The sequence below is a fragment of the Trichoderma camerunense genome (genome assembly GCF_050948025.1).
Source record: "Trichoderma camerunense strain CBS 138272 chromosome Unknown V8C40scaffold_1, whole genome shotgun sequence".
NCBI lineage: Eukaryota > Fungi > Ascomycota > Sordariomycetes > Hypocreales > Hypocreaceae > Trichoderma > Trichoderma camerunense.
The window spans coordinates 743,825-763,147 of NW_028145369.1; the positions used below are offsets into that span (position 1 = coordinate 743,825).

The 19,323-nt window shown below is 52.8% G+C and overlaps 5 protein-coding genes across 5 annotated transcripts; 2 read left to right on the forward strand and 3 right to left on the reverse strand.

Annotated features, from left to right (window-relative positions):
* The first annotated feature begins 233 nt into the window (after positions 1 to 233).
* On the forward strand, positions 234 to 1,783 carry V8C40DRAFT_229300 (zinc-binding alcohol dehydrogenase family protein). Its single transcript, XM_083212447.1, has one exon. It carries the CDS (start codon positions 565 to 567, stop codon positions 1,618 to 1,620), a length of 1,056 nt encoding a protein of 351 aa, XP_083078818.1. The 5' UTR covers positions 234 to 564; the 3' UTR covers positions 1,621 to 1,783.
* A 514-nt stretch (positions 1,784 to 2,297) lies between these two features.
* V8C40DRAFT_4943 (MDR family MFS transporter) lies at positions 2,298 to 4,887 on the reverse strand. Its single transcript, XM_083223034.1, has 5 exons — positions 4,240 to 4,887; positions 3,790 to 4,060; positions 3,226 to 3,729; positions 2,997 to 3,157; positions 2,298 to 2,915 (listed from the first exon to the last, which is right to left on the reverse strand). Exons 1-5 carry the CDS (start codon positions 4,579 to 4,581, stop codon positions 2,478 to 2,480), a joined length of 1,716 nt encoding a protein of 571 aa, XP_083078819.1. The 5' UTR covers positions 4,582 to 4,887; the 3' UTR covers positions 2,298 to 2,477.
* A 454-nt stretch (positions 4,888 to 5,341) lies between these two features.
* Positions 5,342 to 8,158, reverse strand: V8C40DRAFT_229303 (uncharacterized protein). Its single transcript, XM_083212448.1, has 3 exons — positions 7,841 to 8,158; positions 6,242 to 7,749; positions 5,342 to 6,166 (listed from the first exon to the last, which is right to left on the reverse strand). Exons 1-3 carry the CDS (start codon positions 7,945 to 7,947, stop codon positions 5,511 to 5,513), a joined length of 2,271 nt encoding a protein of 756 aa, XP_083078820.1. The 5' UTR covers positions 7,948 to 8,158; the 3' UTR covers positions 5,342 to 5,510.
* Positions 8,159 to 8,759: 601 nt separating this feature from the next.
* On the reverse strand, positions 8,760 to 10,490 carry V8C40DRAFT_229308 (FAD-dependent oxidoreductase). The gene is made up of 2 exons (XM_083212449.1): positions 9,544 to 10,490; positions 8,760 to 9,466 (listed from the first exon to the last, which is right to left on the reverse strand). The coding sequence occupies exons 1-2, from the start codon at positions 10,270 to 10,272 to the stop codon at positions 8,858 to 8,860; spliced, it is 1,338 nt and encodes a 445-aa protein (XP_083078821.1). The 5' UTR covers positions 10,273 to 10,490; the 3' UTR covers positions 8,760 to 8,857.
* A 445-nt stretch (positions 10,491 to 10,935) lies between these two features.
* V8C40DRAFT_279124 (uncharacterized protein) lies at positions 10,936 to 19,322 on the forward strand (the record flags this gene model as incomplete). The annotated part of the gene is made up of 1 exon (XM_083221171.1): positions 10,936 to 19,322. One exon carries the CDS (start codon positions 10,936 to 10,938, stop codon positions 19,096 to 19,098), a length of 8,163 nt encoding a protein of 2,720 aa, XP_083078822.1. The 3' UTR covers positions 19,099 to 19,322.
* Between the last annotated feature and the right edge of the window lies 1 nt (position 19,323).

The window sequence follows — 19,323 nt, forward strand, 5'->3', positions numbered from 1 at the left end:
GAGTTTCAACTACCTCATTGTACTTGAAGAATCCTTTAGAGTCACCAACTACCATCCTTCGTGCCTCCAAAAATACTACGCTGACAGGACTAGCACATGTGGAGTCCGTGGAGTCCGTTAAGTCCTAACAAGCACGAGCATGTGTTCTTTGTTCCTGCGCGGAGTTAATTGATTCGCATCTGGATTATAAAGCCAAGCATTACTAGCATGTAAGACTATCCTAACTTTCATCCGGGAGGTTCATGCTGATGCAGCTCCGGCAGGAATCAATACCATGTAAATGAGGACATTAACTAGCATGGTTCAATAATTCTTAATTGAGTCCCATGCGGCGAACGCACGGCAATAATTAGCCCAATCAAGATAAACGAAAGCGGAAACGAGACGACGCACGGTTTCCGTCTAGTCGTATATCCGCGCCCGATTTCCCGCGTTATCATATAGCGGCGCCGGCTGCTAAACTCAACCGCTGTCCCGACATCATCATCCAACAATCACATGCTTTTGTGCTCCCACACACTACAGAGCCGTGGCTAAACATCTATCTGACCTGCAAATACAGCAATGTCCCAATCACCAGAGAACAAGGCGGCCTGGTTGCCAGCCTCCAAAGTCACGCCGCTTGAGATTGGCCCTGCGCCTTACACAGCACCCGGCCCCCGTCAGATTGTGGTGAAGAATGGTGCTCTAGGCATCAATTCGGTCGACTGGGCAAAGCAATTGCTTGGCGAGGGCTTACTGGGCTATATCACCTATCCATTCATCCTTGGAGAAGATGTTGCCGGCACCGTTGTCGAGGTGGGCGAGGGCGTAAAACGCTTCTCCGTCGGCGATCGTGTCGTGGCCACGGCTTCTGCTATCTCCGTCAACAACACCGCCGAGGGCGGATTCCAGCTATACACGCCCATACGAGAGTGGATGGCCGCACCGCTGCCAGACTCCATTTCCTTTGAGCAAGCTAGTGTGCTTCCGCTGGCAATCCTCACGGCTTCTCACGGCTTGTTTGATACCGACTACCTCGGCTTGGATCTGCCCACTGTTCCTGCGCGTCAGAGCAGCGGCAAACGAGCCGTCATCGTCACCGGTGGAGCATCGGTTGTTGGCAGCACTGCCATTCAGCTCGCGGTTTCTGCCGGCTATAACGTTGTCTCGACGGCATCGCCGAAGAACTTCGAATACGTCAAGGCTCTCGGTGCCACGTACGTGTTCGACTACAAGAGCGACACCGTCGTCGACGATATCACCGCCGCTGTGAAGGGCCTTCATCTTGCAGGAGGTTACTCCATTGGTGACGGCTCTGTCAAGCTGTTGGCAACTGTCCTATCCCAACACGACGGCCCCTCTACCAAGAAATTCATTGCTCTTGCTGGCGGTCAAGGAGAAGGTACCAATGACCCGAGCATTGAGGTCAAATTTATCCTTCTCGGTCCAGATTCCGTTGGTCCTGACTCTATCACGGGCAAAGTCTACACAGACTTCCTTCCGGATGCACTCGCCAAAGCACAGTTTGTGCCAGCACCCGACGCGACTGTCGTGGGCAAGGGGCTGGAAAAGATCCAAGAGGCTTTTGGAATCCACATGCAGGGCGTTTCGGCAAAGAAGATTGTTGTGTCGCTATGAGGACTGGCGATATTTGTTTAGAGGTTATCTACTAGTAGCTATCTAGATAGAAATTGAAAGACTAAAACTATGATGATGATACTGGATATCAAACAAGCAATATTTGAGTACATATGCTGTCCTCTGCTAAACTGCCAAGCGGATGACAGAAAAACCGAGGCCGAGAAGAATTCGAACACCCACGAGTTGAATCATACACCTATAAGGGGAGTAGATGCTATATCTACATTTCCCTAATAACTACTACTATATTTACATTTCTCTGGTAACAACTACTATATCTACATCTTCCTAGTAACTACTACTCTATCTATATTCCTTTAGTAACTACTACTATATCTATATTTCTCTAGTAACTGCTGCTATATTTACGAGTATATACTATACTTTGTATGCTGGCTGTGGTTGATTGATAAATTAATGTAACGCTAATCCAGCTTGATGACACTGGTGGATCATAATGATACATTTGACGCTATGATATCGCTCTATGAATCATTTAAAGTTACACAGGAGCTAAACAACACGGCAATAGCTGGAACATCATCATTGGTTAAGCAGTTGTCAAATTATAACGGAAAATCCGAGGCTTGTATATTTTCTCTTCTTTTCATTTGTCAATCTATGTTACCATGACTAGCTCATGCACAGAAAACATAAACAAAGGTAAGAGAGAGAAATATTAGAATTGAAATTGAGAAAATTCAATATCGGCTTAAAATTGCCAATCAACGCGTTTCCAGTCTATTATCCTTATACAACTATCTAGGGAACACTAATTCCCAAGAGACAGTTGTGTACCAATTTTAACTACATACCAAACTATATACTCAGTTTCTCCCTCATAGCGCAGCCAATCACTCGGCGGCCAAATCCTCATTATCTTTGCTCTCAGGCGCAGCTGGGGAAGGATCCGCCTTAATGGCCTGCAGCTGCTTCACTTTCCTGATATCAACCCAGCCCAAGCCCCAGCCAAAGGCAAAGGTAGCGACACTGACTCCGATACCGAGATACATCACATGGCTAATTGCCGTGGTATAGCACTTGAGCGCGGCTGTGAGTCTATCGCCTGAAACAATGCTTCGGATGGTAGTGGCTCCGGTACTCAGAATGATGTCTGGGTTGACGCCAATCTCGTTGATGTGCTTCTGGAGCTCTTTGCGTAGGCCGTTGGTGAAGATAGTGTTGGCAGCAACAAGGAAGACTGCACCTCCCATATTTTGGCAAAAGATGATGATGGCCATGGCAATAGGGATTTGTGGAGGTGGGATAAGATTCTGAATAGCGATGTAGGGCTTCAGACGAAAGAACAGTAGTTAGCAAAAAAGAAACTAGACATGCAGGGAAAGAGATTGAACAATAAGAAGTTTACTCACCGCTGAGCTCATGGCACCACTGCCAACACCATAGAGGACCTGGTATCCAAGCCATTTTGAGGACCCAGTTGTAGGCTTGATCATAGACATGAGGCCATAACCAATGGCAGCGAAAGAACTTCCTCCCAAGTTCCAGGGAAGGTAATATCCAAAGATCTCAGCTGCAAATTATTAGCTCGATGGTTTCCTGAAGAACAATTGAAAAAGATAGAGAAAGGGCAAAACGAACTGAACATTCCAGAAAGCATAGTGAAAAGAACCAATCCCAGCGTCGTCGGCAGTAAGTGCACACCACTCATGATGGGGGTGTTATCGAGCACAGTCTGGAAATAAATGGCGAGATAGTATTCGGCCACCAAAATGGCACCGAGGAGGAAGAATAAGTTGGCTGCAGCAGACCAGACAATACGCTTCTTGATCATGGCGAATGGCAGCATGGCGTTGTCACCTTGGTAATATTCCCAGACGAGGAAGACGATGAATGTGACGCCCGCACCGACCAAAAGGCCAATGACAACAGAGCTGTCCCATGGGTGCAAGGTGCCGCCATATTGCAATCCGAGCAAAAACATGACCGCTGCGGGGCTGATGAGGAAAAACCCTGGAAGATCCAGAGATTTGAAGGCGGTGCCGAGGACTTGTCTCGGGGGCAGCTTATCGATCGTCTCGGGGATGTTAACAAAAAGCAGAAGAATGGCCAGAGCAGCGCCAATTGGAAGGTTGACGTAAAAGCCTGTGACAAGTATTAGTGATGCCAGTTCAGAAAGTCATCCAAGGCAACCAGATCACTTACACCATCGCCACGTAACATTTTGAGTGAAAGATCCGCCAATGATGGGTCCCAAAGCAATACCAAGCTGGCCAATGCCCAAATTGATGCCCAGGAACTGAGCTTGCTTCCTGGGAGGCAGCACAGCCGAGATGATGGTCAGGGCACCGTTTCCGATACCAGAAGAGCCAGCACCAGCAATTGCTCTGCCGACGATGAACATTGGCGACGAGACGGCCGCTCCACAAATAGCAGATCCAACTTCGAAGATGAAAAAGAATACGAGGAATGACCACTATGTCCAAAGTTAGAAAATCTTGACTCTGTTTTGCCTTGTTTTGCCCATTGTCACTTCAATTCTGTTTTCCTCCTTTTACTTCCAATTTCTTTTCTCCTTCCTCTTCTTTTTTCTTTCTTTTTTTTTTTTTTTTTTTTTTGCAATGTCCCTTCTTAAAATATCTTAGAGACACCCACCTTGATGTTAAAATGGCTGTAAATCTTGCCCGTAAGCGGCTGGAGAGCTGAACTCCCAAGCTGATACGCGCCACCATACCAACCCACGTCAATCAGAGAATTGAATCGCGCCGTAATAGCGGGAGTTGCCGTAGACACGACACACATGTCGAGGAAGACGAGAAAGTATGCAATCGTAACAGGCGCGAGGATAGACCACAAGACCGCGCCACTGGGATACTTACTCTCGTCGTCCGTAACCTCGTTCCCGGAGGTGGTGCCATCGGATCCGTACTTTTCGACATCGCCGTTCTTCTCCGTCAGGACTTCGCCCGTTTCCACGGATTTTTTGGAGTCAGCCATAGTTCACTGTTGTGATTGCAGTTACAGTGATGGCACTAGAATTGACTCTTGCTCTCTCGACCCTGATGCCAAAAAGTGGTCAATGGCTGTCGAGAAAGGACGTATAACTCAGCGTGCTAGCTTAGTTGTACCATATATAACCAAAGATGAGAAAAACGCATTTGTCAACTCGTAACAATACAAAGCAATTGAAGTCAGAAAAATGCCATTGTTCGCGTTGCATGGGGCGGAATCTCTCGACCGAGCGAATGCGACTGACTGACAAAGCTGGTGTCAATGCTGTAAGTCGGAACCGGAATCTGAAATCCGGTTCTTAGTCTCAAGGGAGATCGACAGGGTCCACCACCAACCGGACTGACGGACTTTGACACCGGTTCGGCACTAACAGGGATTTGATGCAGGCATCTCCCGGCCAATCAGGCACTGAGGTGTGCTAAGACATCAATACTCCGATTTGATTACATTAATAACCCGGCACTGAGTTGATAGGATGAAGTACGAGAGCGGCGAGGCTTTCTTACTCACTGTTGGTGGTGTCCTAGATGGCCTAGAACCCTGATGGCCCGGCTGTTCATTGTTGAAAGCCGGATAGATGGATGGCTTACAAAACCAAATGCCGTGATGGATGGCTTACAAACCGGACGCCACAAATGTCCGGTAACGAAACTCCGACCTGCATGCAGCTCTCTCAAGCCACTTATCAACGATAGATTGTTGCCTGCTGAGTCATGATAGCAGGGCTCAGGGATGCAATTATTTACGTGTATTCAGGCAAGTAAGATATCGGATCACTAGGCTGAAAAGTAGAAGGTAGAAGCAAGACAGTGAATGTATGGTATCTATCAAATGGAAATACTGTGTCAGATCCAGCCCCGTATATGCGCCTGAGAGTTGTGTGTAAGCTTATGGTGTAGATATCGTTGATATTGTTAATCTTTAAAGTCAACAAAGAATTGATCAAGCCATAACGTAGGACTCATCAGGTATCCCGCCTCTTGACCATATGTTAACGCATCTGAGTTTGCATCCGTAACCGTAGTTGTAGTCGTAACCGCTTCGGCACTCGCTCTGCTTTCTACACCATCTCTCTCTTCTGCTTTTCTCCGTGCCTCTTCTTGCTGGACCAGGAATCTTCCATCTTGATAATCCGGCTTATATGATCGTAGTCCGCGGGCTAGTTGAGCGAACACGCCATCGGCTGACATTGGGTGCTCACCAGCTTCTGCAGCAGCCAGCTCTAGCTTATCCGCCATGCAGGATATCAGAACGGGCAGATTAACGAGGTCCCTTAGAGCGGCCGGATCCCAGCCCGGCTCCTGGTATGCGCTAAGTTGATGCAGGGTGGCCACACATCGTGCCAGCTGGGCCCACTGGATGAAGGAGACGCCAAGGAGTCCAGACGGCGAGAGAGTCAGAAAGGTTGATGTACATGATTTGATTGCCAGTGCCGACTGCCAATAGCAGGAGAGACGCGTAGGCCCACATGTTGGTGGTGGTGGTCTCGCTGGTGGTCCACGATTAGACGGTGGAGTGTGGATTGTGTCGATAATGCACATTTCTGTGTAGTATGTTTGAGCTAGGAGGACTGCTATTCTATTAGCAACTACTGCCTGATTGTATCTATTGCTGAGCTTATGCCCAGGTTGAGCTGGAAACTTACCAAAGTGCTGCTGGAATGCCTGAGGGACAGACGCCCGGACTTCTTGCAGCTGCCCCATGAGCCCCTTGATGCACAAGAGAGCTTGGGGTGAAAGCGTCTCCGGTGGAGGGTGGTCCGGCAGTTGGGCACGCTCCCGGACCTGAGTGGCCTTCATAGCAAGTAGCTGAAGGCGGACCTGAATAGCCAGGGCAGCATCAGACACACCCTCTGCACCCACACTGCTGCTGCCGCTAGCGGTAATGGCAGCTAGACCCTCGTCCATCTGGGTCACCCACCGCGGCGCATCAACCTGGGAGAAGTAGGCTGAGACGGCCGATCCAAGCACAAAGCAGCCTAGAATGGCTCGCTGCCGCTCGAGGTAGAGCCGAGCATTAGTCCACCCAGCACCTAGTACCGCTGCCGCTGTGATCGTAGTGGTCGCCGTGTTGTTGTACACATCGTCAAACCCACCTCTTGGTTCGAGTTGGCTTATTGTGTGCGTAATATCTGGTGCTGTTTGGTCCAGAGAACGCAACTCCCCGGCCAACGACGTAGCCACCGCCATGAGGCGAGACAGGCTGCGACGGCTGTGTAGGTGCTCCCAGCCCCATGCAATGTAGACAAGAAGACCCAGGAGCAAATCGACTGTTTGTTGCGGTTGCTGCTGTTTCTGGTGCGGCGACAGTTGTAGAAATGCCATTTCGCACAGCACACGTTTTAGCTCGAGGGAGCTTTCCCTCTTGTCCTCGGACGATGCCGAAGTCACGCAAACAATGGCGCGAAACAGAAAAGGCCGCTCTACCCGCAGCTGCTCAGCCGTGAGGTGGGTAGGCAAGTGAACAAAGGGGAAGTGATGCAGCATTCGCGATCGGAATGTGTCGAGAGAGACCGCTGCAGATGGCGGAGATACAGACGGCGACATGAACGCGTCCAACACCGTCGATGGCGGGGTAGCCAGAGAGATGCTGTTGGCATTGAACCCATTCGTATTGTCCGCTGCCCACCAAGGAGCAGCGACACCGGTGGCGCAAGTCTCGGTGTGCTCGTCTTCGTCGTTGAAAGAGTTGCGCGGGTCTTCCATAGTGTCGCTTCTTCTGGAACCTTCTGGGACTACGTCTTGGTAAGTCACACTGGGAGGGGTTTGCATCAGCGTCGTCGCCGTGTGGTGTTCAGCTGTCTCGACTTCGAGCATTGGCTGCGACTGTGGCAATTGTTGCTGGTCTTGGTGTTGATGCAGCTGTTGTTCCGGTGGTGAATTCTGCTGCTGCTGTTTCTGCTGCTGCTGCTGCTGCTGTTGCGACCATACGCTGACTCTGTCGCCCTGAATGTCGCCCATGTCGCCCATGTTGCCCACGCTTCCAATACTATTCATAATATCCACGTTGACGTTGCCCGCCTGGAGTAGCGACACCAGCTGGCCAAGCGTGCCCTCTAGCTTGGCGATGCGATCGTCGGGCGAGTTCTGCTTCTTATCGCTGCGCCGCCGTAGCACGTCAGCTGGATGACATGGTCGCTTGAGACGGTGACACCTATTTATCATATCCGTTTGTGTCAACGAGTGCCAACAGATGCGGGTTTGCCAGCTCTCAAACCCAAGCCCAGAACAAAGCTCCGACTGACCTTTCGCATCCGCTGCCTTCGAGGCGAGGAATGCACTTGCATTTGGTCTTGAAGCAGCTCAAGCACGCTTGGCCATAAGGCGCCGAGCGGCCTGCTGTTCTCACCATTGCGGTAATCTTTCCGACTCGGGATCGGAGTAATTATTGATGTCGATGCAATTCTTTTGCGCGATTGAGCTTGGATGTTAGGAAGCTTACATGTTCTTGTAGGATGTGGTAAGGCTGCTGCTGTACGGTAATGGCGGCGCACATCATCTCACACACGGGCCACACCTAAACCTAAGGCACATGAAAAGAAGCGTACCAGTCAATAAATTTGCATTTAGCCAGTTGAAAATCTATAGATCTTTAGTAGTATAGCTAGAAAATAATTAGAATACAAAATTCCCGTATTATATTAACGAAATACTATTTAAATATACATATATTGCAATATATATGTATTTTGTTAAGGAGTATGTACCAGTACGGTCAATTTAAGATTATCTTTATACTTTTCACCGTCATACTTTAGTACATCTACTTAGCCAATATTGTTTTAGAGTACCTGAGCATCTTACTCGTTGACTGAGTGGCTATGAATTGAACCTACCCTAGACTTAAAAAACAAAACACATTTTTATCAGAAAGTCTTGATGCATTATAAACTGTCTACGACCGAATCATTGTTTGTTGAATCCTACGTTCCTCTGCATCTGTGGTCCTTGGATTAGGCAGCATTCCGATTCCGGTTGACATTGTTTGGAAACTTGTTAGAGCTGTCTTGCATCCTTGGCAGGATCGCCTGGAAAATCAGCAAACCTGGGCAAATCTCACCACATCTTCACATGGGTACCTATGTCCCGTTTAATACAAAGCGGACGGGCTCCGGGGTTATTACACCCGTGGATGTTGCTTATGGCCCTGGCTGCTGATAAATGCTGCAGAGCCACTTAAATTGTCCGTGCACATGCACATGTACTTCAATTTTGCCATGCGGCATTGCGGCATCTACCTAATTTGTAGCTTACTCAAGTTGTTAAGCTGCTGCGGCTCTTATCTCTGTTACTATCTTCCCAACATCATAGTCCCACACGGTTCGGGAAGCTCGCTCAAGCTTCAATTTGCTCCTCTCGGCGTCTCTCCCCGTTGGGCCATATCGCCACTGGTAAATCTCGCCCATTTCTCGCGAGCTTCTTACAATCCACTGGCCACGATCTATCCTTGCTTGGCTGTAAGCTCGCAATGCGTGCTCAATGGCCTCTCTCTGAGTATGATCACTACCGTCACCAGAACTGCTGCCACTGGCTTGCACCGCAGCTAAAGCCTCGCAGAGCACAAGAGCGTCTTCGACACCGATGCAGGCTCCGACGCCCTGGAATGGACTACTGGCATGGGCAGCGTCACCAGCAAGACAGACGCGGCCACGTGCATATGTTGGGGCCGGGTTCTCATCCATGTCGAAGATTCCCCATTTGACCATGTTGTCCGGGAAGAGCTTGGTAAGTTCCACGAGATGCGGACCCCAGCCGACGACGACGCGCTCCAGCTCTTCTCGTGTGCCTGGAGCCGTCATTTTCTCGGGGTCAGGGAATTCTGAGGATTCGTGGGCAAAAAAGGCAACGTTTAGAAGAGTTCCATTCATGACCTGTTCACAATACATGTTAGCAAAGTTGGTCTTGAAGCTGGGTATGAGACTATTCAAAGGCGTCGGGTTAAACTGACAGGGTAAGACATCATGTTGGCATTAGGACCACAATGCATACACGCTCTCCTTGCCTTGTCCTCACCGAGGGCGGCAATACCGGCGTCGATGGGCACCATGGTGCGGTAGGCGACTGTGTGAGTGTAGCTGGGCCGAGTGGCTGGGTGATGAGCCCCGAGAAGCGTCTTCCGGGTGGTTGAGTGGATGCCGTCGCATCCAAGAACGACGTCTGCCTCGGCGGTGCTTCCGTCTGCGAAATGCAAAACAACTTTTTCATTCACGTCGTTGTCATCGTAGCTCACGAGCTGCTTCCCAAACTTGGCCACACCATCAGGCAGTAAACTGACCATGCCCAGCAGGAATTGCGAACGTACACAACCCCAGAAGGCGAGCTTGTTTCCTGGAAGCTGGAAGAGGAGCGACGTTGATTCATCTTCGGCGTCCTGCTTTGTCTGCGGGTGATAGGCGTTCCAGTAGGTTGTGCTTGAGTCGTTGGGGTCCGTCTTCTGACTGATGCGACTCAGCACATCGAGGATGCCGGGATCCAAGCGCTGCATGCACTCCCGGGCCACGCCGGTAAATGCAAAGCCAGCGCTAATCTCATGCCAGTTGGACGAGCGTTCGTAGATAGTTACCTTGATGCCTCGGCGGATCAGACCGAGCGCTGTCATGACACCGACGACGCCACCCCCTACAACGGCCACCTCCAAAGAGGGCGTTGTGGTCCTGTTGCTGCTGTTGTTTGCCATGGTGCTCAACCGCAATCTAAAGGCTTGCAAGATAGGAAGTCGAACCAATTGGACATGATAAATAATGAGTTACGGTACAATGTACTCGTAGATTTGCCATCATGGAGGGATACAAGTCGTATGATGTAAACAAATTCAAGTCCTAGAGGCATTATACAATATTACAACAAATTACACAGATATAACGGCCTAACCAAAAGGGGTGAGCTGAAGATAATCGGCGGAGTTTAGATCCTCCTTGCTCTTGGGTCGAGAAATCTCAGCCGGAGGCTCCGCGCGGACTTTCGGATAAAATATCTTGTAGAGATAACACTCGCATAGAAGGGAAAAAAAAAATCAGCACAAGGCAACGTATTACCTATCTCCGATAGTAATCTTACTGAACGAATCTAAGAGAGATTATGTGCAAGACTTTCTGTAGTATGAATCGGCGCTTAATATCTCAGGCTGCTATAATATAGTTCTGCCGTGATTCGAATCGATCGAGGCACACCAACCAAGTTACCAAGTAACCGAGTGCGTTCTGTTCAACAAGTAACCAAGTGTTCTGTTTAACAAGACACCAACTGTTCTATAGCTCGGTTACCTTTTACTTTTTTCTCCTTCATTTCACTTGTACCAGTTTAGTAGTCAGCCGTACATACTTACACACATTCACACAACATGACTACCTCAACCATTGCATCCTCCGTGGCGGATGCGCCAAAAGCAACAACCTTTGTGTTCGGCGGTCACATTGGCACACAAAGCAAAAAATCACTCGAAAAGCCAGTAAAGCAATTCCTCAGCGGGCCCAACGCAACATGGATACTAGAGGCCGTCAGCGGGCTGCCGCACTACTGGGAGGCCCTGGTGGAAAAGATCCCGGAGATCGCCGGCGCAGTCTCAGGTGCTGAATTACTCAAGGACTTTGACTCATGGCTGCGAAATGGTATCTCGGGGGGCGATCTGCTTGCTCCCGAGACAGAGCTGCCTAACATTCTCATTGGGCCACTGATGGTGGCTATCCAGCTGGACCAGTACTGGCGGTATCTGGAATTTCGGTTGGACGATGCTTCTATCTCAGACCCCCAGGCAGAACTCGTTAAACAACAACAACAGCAGCAGCAGCAACAGACCACCACTCGTCCTGTGGAAACGCTGGGTTTCTGTGCTGGTCTCATCAGCGCCGTGGCAGTGGCGAGCTCTCACGACAGGGCCGAGTTTGAAAAGTACGGCGCCGTGGCAGTGCGCATCGGCATGCTGATGGCAGCTCTGGTAGACGCACGCGAGTCCCGAGACGAGGCTAGAGGTATGGGCGGATCGGTGTCCTTCGGAACCGCATGGCGAAGCGGCACCAAGCAAGGTAACGACATGACGAGCATCGTGTCATCGCTGACGCCAGACGCATACGTATCGGTGCTCTTTGATGAGGCGCGCGCTACAGTGTCAACTTCTGAACGTGTTGCTCCAACGCTGGTGCGGAGACTTCGAGCTGCCGGCGTGACGGCGGTTCCACTCCCATTCAAGGGCCACATGCACACACCGGGAGTGGAGCGGAAGCGGCAGACGGAGGCGCTGATCGAGCTCTGCCGGGTGGGGCCGAACAGCGCCGGGCTTCAGTTCCCGGCGGCCGCCCAACTGGCGCTGCCAACATTCAGCAACTCAGCGGACGGGTCTCATGTATCTCCTGACGAGACGGATCTCACCGGAATGCTGCTGCGGGCAATTTTGACGCAGCAGTTTAACTGGGCTGGGACGATGTCGAAGCTGCTGTCGGCGTCGGCAACGGCGCATAAAGAGGTGTCTCTGGTAGCTTTTGGGCTGGACCAGTGCATTCCGCCAACAATAACACGGAAGTTTGGACCGAAGCAGGCGCACTACGAGCAGCTGGAGAGCCACATTGAGAGTTGGAAGCTCCAGAAGATCTCGTCGTCGGCTTTGGCTACGGTCAAGGCGGCGGCCCCACCTACGGTCACCGGCCCCACCCTAACAGTCAAGGATGAACCTCGAGCATCAGTAGCACCAGGAAAATCTAACGACGAGGTCATCGCCATTGTGGGCATGTCTATTAAAGCGTCCGGGGCAGATGACCTCGAGGAGTTTGCAGCGATGCTCAAAACGGGAAAGTCGCAGCATGAACTGATCACGGCAGAGCGGATGACTCCGGATATGCTCTTCCGGGAGCCAGAGGAGGACCCGAAGAAGAAGAAGAGCTACTACGGTAACTTCTTACGGGACTCAGATGCTTTTGACCACAAGTTCTTCAAGCGAAGCCCCAGGGAGAGCCAGGCCATGGACCCACAATGTCGCCTGGCGATGCAGGTAGCCTACCAAGCGGTCGAGCAGTCTGGCTACTTCACGGAGCCCAAACTGACAAGCAAAGAACAAGAACACGTCGGTGCTTACCTGGGAGTGTGCGGCGTTGATTATGAGCAAAACACAGCCTGCCATGCGGCGAGCGCATTTACTGCTACGGGGGCGCTGCGCTCTTTCATTACCGGCCGGATCGCACACTTCTTTGGCTGGACGGGTCCCGCAATGACATTTGACACGGCGTGTTCGTCATCAACAGTAGCTTTGCACACGGCCTGCCGCGACCTGCTGTCTGGCGAGGCGACTTCTGCATTAGTTGGAGGCGTTAATATTATGACGAGCATGCAATGGATGCAGAACCTCAGTGCCGGCAGCTTCCTGAGTCCGACGGGTCAATGCAAGCCGTTTGACGCTGACGCCGACGGTTACTGCCGTGGAGAGGGAGTCGCTTTTGTCTTCCTCAAGAAGCTGTCGGATGCCGAAGCCGCCGGCAACACAGTGCTGGGTACGATCCGGGCGACAGCTGTATACCAGAACCTCAATATCACGCCGCTATTCGTGCCCAACGTGCCATCGCTGTCACAGCTGTTTAAGGATGTGATCCGCAAGGCCGGCGTCGACCCCTCCGAAATTTCCTTGGTTGAGGCCCACGGCACCGGCACAGCAGTTGGTGACCCGGCTGAGTATGAGAGTGTCAAACTGGCGCTGGCTAGCCCACATCGTAATACTGTCGTGCCCATAGGCTCAGTCAAAGGCCATGTAGGCCACACGGAGGGTGCGTCTGGAATGATTGCACTCGTGAAAGTGCTCATGATGATGCGCGACAATTTCATCCCGCCCCAGGCCAGCTTCACACGCATGAATCCCCATACGCACGCCTCGCCAGCCGACATGATGGAGGTGGTGACCGAGTTGCGGCCGTGGACTGCCGAGCGTAAGATCGCTCTGCTTAACAACTACGGCGCCTGCGGTTCCAATGCTAGCGTTGTCATCGACTATTCGGCTCCTAAGGCTTTGGACAACCGTCTGCAAGCTCAGACGGCGACAGAGACCCGGCAGCCCTTCTGGATCCCCGGATTTGACGCCCGCAGTATCGCCGCCTACAGCAAGGCACTGGCTACATACCTGCGTGGCCGCACCGGAGACAAGAAAGTAAACCTGGCCGACGTCGCGTTTAACCTAGCCCGCCAGACGAATCCCAGCTTGCCTCAAGGCCTGATTTTCAGCTGTCAGTCATTAGAAGAGCTACAGGGAAAGCTTGCCCAGGCCGCTGCGGCCACTAAAGAAACGGCTGCTGCCGCCGGTATTGTAGTCTCCAAGTCAGAGCGGCCGGTCGTGCTGTGCTTCGGTGGCCAAGTTTCGACATTTGTCGGACTAGACCGCGCGTTGTATGAGAGGGTCGCCGTCTTGCGGCACCACCTGGATGCTTGCGATGCGGCTGCCACGGCGGCAGGCCTATCCAGCATCTTCCCTGCCATCTTTTCACGCGAGCCCATCCGTGATACCGTCCAGTTACAGACGGCACTGTTTGCCATGCAGTACGCCAGTGCCCGAACATGGATGGACTCTGGGCTGGCTTCGAAGATCGTGTCCGTCGTGGGCCACAGCTTCGGCGAGATCACTGCGCTCTGTGTGGCCGGTGTGCTAAGCCTCGAAGACACAGTTCGGCTGGTAGCTGGCCGTGCAAAGTTGGTGCGCGATGCCTGGGGGCCCGATTCAGGGGCGATGATGGCCGTCGAAGCAGATGAGACTGTCGTCCAAGATTTGCTCAAGGAGGCCAACTCGAACGGTGATGGCTCAGCCAGCATCGCTTGCTACAACGGCCCTCGCAGCTTCACATTGGCCGGTACGACCAAGGCCATTGATGCGGTGGCTGACATTCTCGCTAGCAACGGCAAGTTTTCTGGAGCCGGCATCAAGAGCAAACGGCTCAACGTGACCAATGCTTTCCACTCGGTGTTAGTGGAGCAACTTGTCGACGATCTTGGAAAAGTCGGCCGGGATCTCAATTTCCATGACGCCGTGATCCCAATTGAACGGGCTACTGAAAATGAGTCAACAGGCTCGCTGGACTGGACCTTTGTGCCATCGCACATGCGCCAGCCTGTCTTCTTCAACCATGCTGTGCAGCGGCTGGCCAAGAAACACCCACAGGCCATCTTCCTCGAAGCTGGATCAAACTCCACGATCACGGTGATGGCGAGCCGCGCGTTGGCCCAAGTCAATTCTGCCAATACACTCGCCTTCCAGGCTGTTTCCATCACTAACACTGAAAAGGGCCTCGACGGACTCGCAGATGCCACGGTAGCGCTGTGGAGGCAGGGCTTGCGCGTGAACTTCTGGCCTCATCACCACTCCCAGGCGAGCGAGTACGTGCAACTGCTTCTACCACCATACCAGTTCGAGAAGTCACGCCACTGGCTGGAGGTAAAGTCGCCATTGGAGGCTGTTACCAAGGCAGCCCAGGCCATGATTGCAGCGTCGGGAGTTTCTACTGCAGGAGTTGGGCGTGTTACTGAGGTGGAAGACCCCAAGAAGCTGCCCCTCTGGACATTCATCGGCCATCAGGAGGCCAAAGGAAACAAGAAGCTGGCCCGCTTCCGGATCAACACGAGCTCAGACTCGTATCAGCGCTTGTTTGCGTCCCACGTTATTGCCCAGACGGCGCCCATCTGTCCGGCAACACTCGAGATCGACATAGCCATCGAAGCTCTCTTCAGCCTCAATGCGAACTGGCGGGCTTCTGGCTACTCCCCCACGGTTCACGATCTCATCACTCACACACCAGTATGTGCCAACTCGGCGCGTACCTTCTACATGGATCTGTCGCCGTTGGACAAGACCGAAACAAAGTGGCACTTTAACTTACACAGCGTCGCGGGCAACGGCAGCGACTCCCAGGCTCACGCCGAGGCCACGGTCCGCATGCACGCGCCAACTGATGCCTCCTATCTACAAAAGTTTAGTCGTTACGAGCGTCTGGTCAGCCACGCCCAGTGTGAGGCCCTTCTAAAGCTCGGCCTTGACAGCGACGGCGTCGAGGTGCTGCAGGGTCGCAACGTGTACCGCGCCTTCACCGAAGTCGTTGATTTCGGGCCGGTCTACCGCGGTGTCAAGTATGTGGTCGGCCGTGAAGGCGAGAGCGCCGGTGTAATTCATAAACAACACCAGGGTGATACCTGGCTCGACGTGCCCATGAGCGACTCGTTCGGCCAGATCGCCGGCATTCACGTGAATCTGCTGACTGACGATCTACCGCCGGCCGATATGTTCGTTGCCACCGGTTGCGAGTTGTTGATGCGATCGCCAAAGGCTCAGCCAGAGGTTTCTGGCAAAGAGAACGGCCCCAGCGTCTGGCACGTCCTCGCCCGTCACGAGCGCCAGTCCGACAAGGCGTATACAACCGACGTCTTCATCTTTGATGCCTCTACCGGCGCGTTGACAGAGATCATGCTGGGCCTGCAGTACGCACGCGTGTCCAAAGCGTCAATGAGCAAGATCCTCACGCGTTTTACAGTGGATCAAGAGTTCCTTAGAAAACCAACAGGGGCAATTGCTGCTGCTGCTACTGCTCCTCATCCTCCCCCCGTTACTGTTACTGTTCCCTCAGCTTCTGTTACTGCCCCTATCAAAACTAGCTCAAAGCCGAAGAAGACAAAGCAAAAGGAAAAGGGCTTCGATATTACTGATGCCGTCCGTAACCTGGTGGCCGATGTCTCCGGTATCGAGGCTAGCGAGATAACACTCGACAGCGAGATGGCCGAAGTAGGCATCGACTCACTTATGGGCATGGAGCTGGCTCGTGAGGTCGAGAATAAATTCAAGTGTACCCTCAACCAAGCCGAGATGATGGAAGCAGTCAGCCTGCGCCAATTTGTCGCCTGCGTCGCAAAGGCGCTGGGGGATGTTGGAGGAGCAGACACTGCCGAGCAAGACTCAGATACTGCTGACAGCGACTCGGCTGTGGAATTTATGAGGTCGGACGAGACTGATGACACGGCCTCTGATATCACTACACCAGAGCCTGAAGAGGCATCTACTTTCTCCAAGCCCGTCTCACTGTCAACCGGTCCAGCCACCAGCAATCTAACCCTCAATGCCTCCGACATCCTGGAGTGCTTCGGCCATGTTAAGTTGAGGACTGACGATAAAATTCGCGAGTTTGGCATCGATAGCATCGCCCGTGTCGGCCTAGCTAGCAGCAATAAACTCTGTACAGCCCTTGTTGTCGAGGCTTTTGATGAGCTTGGGTCGCCACTGCGGACAGCTACTCCAGGACAGCTGCTGGATCGCGTTGCCTTCTTGCCGCAGCATGGTCGAATGATGGAATGGGTCTATGGCTTCCTGGAGCGTGAGGCACGTTTGATAGATATCGACACGGTAACAGGCCAGATCACACGCACACATGTGGCTGTCCCGCGCAAGACCAGCGCCGAACTGCTCGAGGAACTGGTAGCCGCGCATCCCGAGTCTGCTATCCCCAACCGCCTAGCCTACTATGCCGGCAAGAACCTGGCTGGCGTCCTCAGCGGCTCTACTGATGGTATCCGAGTCATATTTGGCAGTGCTGAAGGCCGTCGGCTGGTCCAGACTATGTACTGCGACTACGACTTCAACCGCATGCACTATGACCAGATGGCAGAGGTCATCACCCGGTTATCCAGCCGCCTGACTCAGACCGGTGAAACTCTGAAGGTTCTTGAAATGGGTGGCGGCACCGGTGGTACGACAAACGTAATTGCTCCGTTACTGGCTTCCCTAGGCATTCCAGTTGAATATACATTCACTGATCTTTCGACGTCCATGGTGGCCAACGCACGCCGCAAGTTCGCTGCGCAGTATCCATTTATGCGCTTCGCCGTACACGATATTGAGAAGCCACCAGCCGCAGAGCTCCTAGGACAGCATCTGGTCTTGGCCAGCAATGCTATCCATGCTACTCGCAGCTTGCTCGAGTCAGCGTCAAACGTGCACCAGGCCCTACGCCCTGATGGTTTCCTCATGATCCTCGAGATGACAGAGAGTCTGCCCTTCGTTGACATTGTGTTCGGCCTGCTCGAGGGCTGGTGGCTCTTCAACGATGGTCGTACCCACGCCGTCGTTACCGCCGAGCACTGGGAGCGCGCTCTGCACGCCTCAGGCTTCGGTCATGTGGACTGGACCGATGGTGAAAGGCCCGAGAACGCCTTCCAGAAGGTCATCATTGCCCTGGCCTCTGGAGAGCCGGTAGCTCGTCTCCCGGCGTCTGTATCATCTGTAGAGGAAACTAAGGTGGTTGATAGAGGCGACGTGCCGGCCCGCGAGGCCGAAGCCGAACGTCTCGTAGCCTCTTACACAGCCGGTTGGGCTACGTCGGCCCTCGATTCCGCGGTCATCGATGCCTCTACCGCTTCTTCTCCCGCCGTGGTCATCGTCACTGGCGCTACTGGCAGCCTCGGCGCTCATCTTGTACAATCGCTCGCTGAACGCCAGGACGTCGCTACCGTTGTCTGTGTAAACCGTCAGTCTAGCATCCCAGCCGACCAGCGCCAGGCCGAAGCATTCTCGTCAAGAGGTATTGCTCTGTCGCCTTCTGCGCAGGAAAAGCTGCGCGTCTATGAGACCGACACGTCCAAGCCGCAGCTTGGCCTGCCTACTCAAGAATACGCCTGGTTGGCGGCGAATGCCACCCATATTATACACAACGCCTGGCCCATGAGTGGTACACGGCCGCTCAAAGCTTTTGAGCCGCAACTGCAGACGATGCGCAACCTTCTGGACCTGGCACGAGAGATGGCTCTGGGGAATCCAAAGACTCGCATCGGCTTCCAGTTTGTGTCCTCGATTGGCGTGGTTGGCTATGCGGATACGTCCGCTGGGCCCCAGATTCTTGAAGACCGCGTGTCAATAGCCTCTGTCATGCCCAGTGGCTACACCGAGGGCAAATGGGTATGCGAGCGCATGATCGACGAGACGTTGCACCGCTACCCAGGTCTGTTCCGCGCCACCGTCACCCGCCCAGGCCAGATCAGCGGCTCCAGTCGCAGCGGCTTCTGGAACCCAGTCGAGCACTTTGCCTTCTTGGTGAAGAGCGCGCAGGCTTTGCGTGTGTGGCCCGACTTCAGTGGTCGCTTGCAGTGGTTGCCCTCTGACCGCACCGCCAGTGTCATGGTAGATTTGCTACAATTGGAAAACGGTGGTGATGCAGATGCCTATCCCGTCTACCATATTGACAACCCGGTTGGCCAGCCGTGGGAAGGAATGTCGCCCGTGCTGGCGGCGGCCCTCGATATCCCTTCCCAGAACGTCATCCCTTATGCCGACTGGATCATACGCGTGCGCCGCTCGCCGCTCTCTGCGGACGAGAATCCGGCTGTTCGTATCATTGACTTCCTTGACGGCCACTTTGAGCGCATGTCATGCGGCGGCATAATCCTTGACACCCAGAAAGCAAAGGAGCACTCAGCCACGATGGCAGCGCAGGGAGGTGTGGATGCTGATATCGCGCGGGCGTATGTAGCATCCTGGAAGGCTATGGGGTTTCTGAAATAGATTGTTCTCTGAAGAGTATTAGCTGATAGTATTTTTGGAGTTTCTTTGCTTGTATAACTTGATTAATTTGTCATTTGGAGTGGCTAGAGCGTGGGAAATTGTCTGGATTATGCTCTCAATACCGGTTGGAATTTGGAAGTCCGGAGATTTAGATGTTGATGAGACCGCACGTGCCGCCACACGTGATGGACCTCAACCTAAACCCGTTGATATCTATGTTTGCCG

Coding starts and splice junctions, on each gene's coding strand:
- V8C40DRAFT_229300 (XM_083212447.1), top strand. CDS start 565: ATGTCCCAATCACCAGAGAACAAGGCGGCCTGGTTGCCAGCCTCCAAA.
- V8C40DRAFT_4943 (XM_083223034.1), bottom strand. CDS start 4,581: ATGGCTGACTCCAAAAAATCCGTGGAAACGGGCGAAGTCCTGACGGAG. Junction 4,061..4,239: donor ACAGCCATTTTAACATCAAG/GTGGGTGTCTCT, acceptor CTTTGGACATAG/TGGTCATTCCTCGTATTCTT. Junction 3,158..3,225: donor TATGCTTTCTGGAATGTTCA/GTTCGTTTTGCC, acceptor AATAATTTGCAG/CTGAGATCTTTGGATATTAC.
- V8C40DRAFT_229308 (XM_083212449.1), bottom strand. CDS start 10,272: ATGGCAAACAACAGCAGCAACAGGACCACAACGCCCTCTTTGGAGGTG. Junction 9,467..9,543: donor CCAACATGATGTCTTACCCT/GTCAGTTTAACC, acceptor TATTGTGAACAG/GTCATGAATGGAACTCTTCT.
- V8C40DRAFT_229303 (XM_083212448.1), bottom strand. CDS start 7,947: ATGGTGAGAACAGCAGGCCGCTCGGCGCCTTATGGCCAAGCGTGCTTG. Junction 7,750..7,840: donor GAAGGCAGCGGATGCGAAAG/GTCAGTCGGAGC, acceptor TATGATAAATAG/GTGTCACCGTCTCAAGCGAC. Junction 6,167..6,241: donor GGCATTCCAGCAGCACTTTG/GTAAGTTTCCAG, acceptor ATAGAATAGCAG/TCCTCCTAGCTCAAACATAC.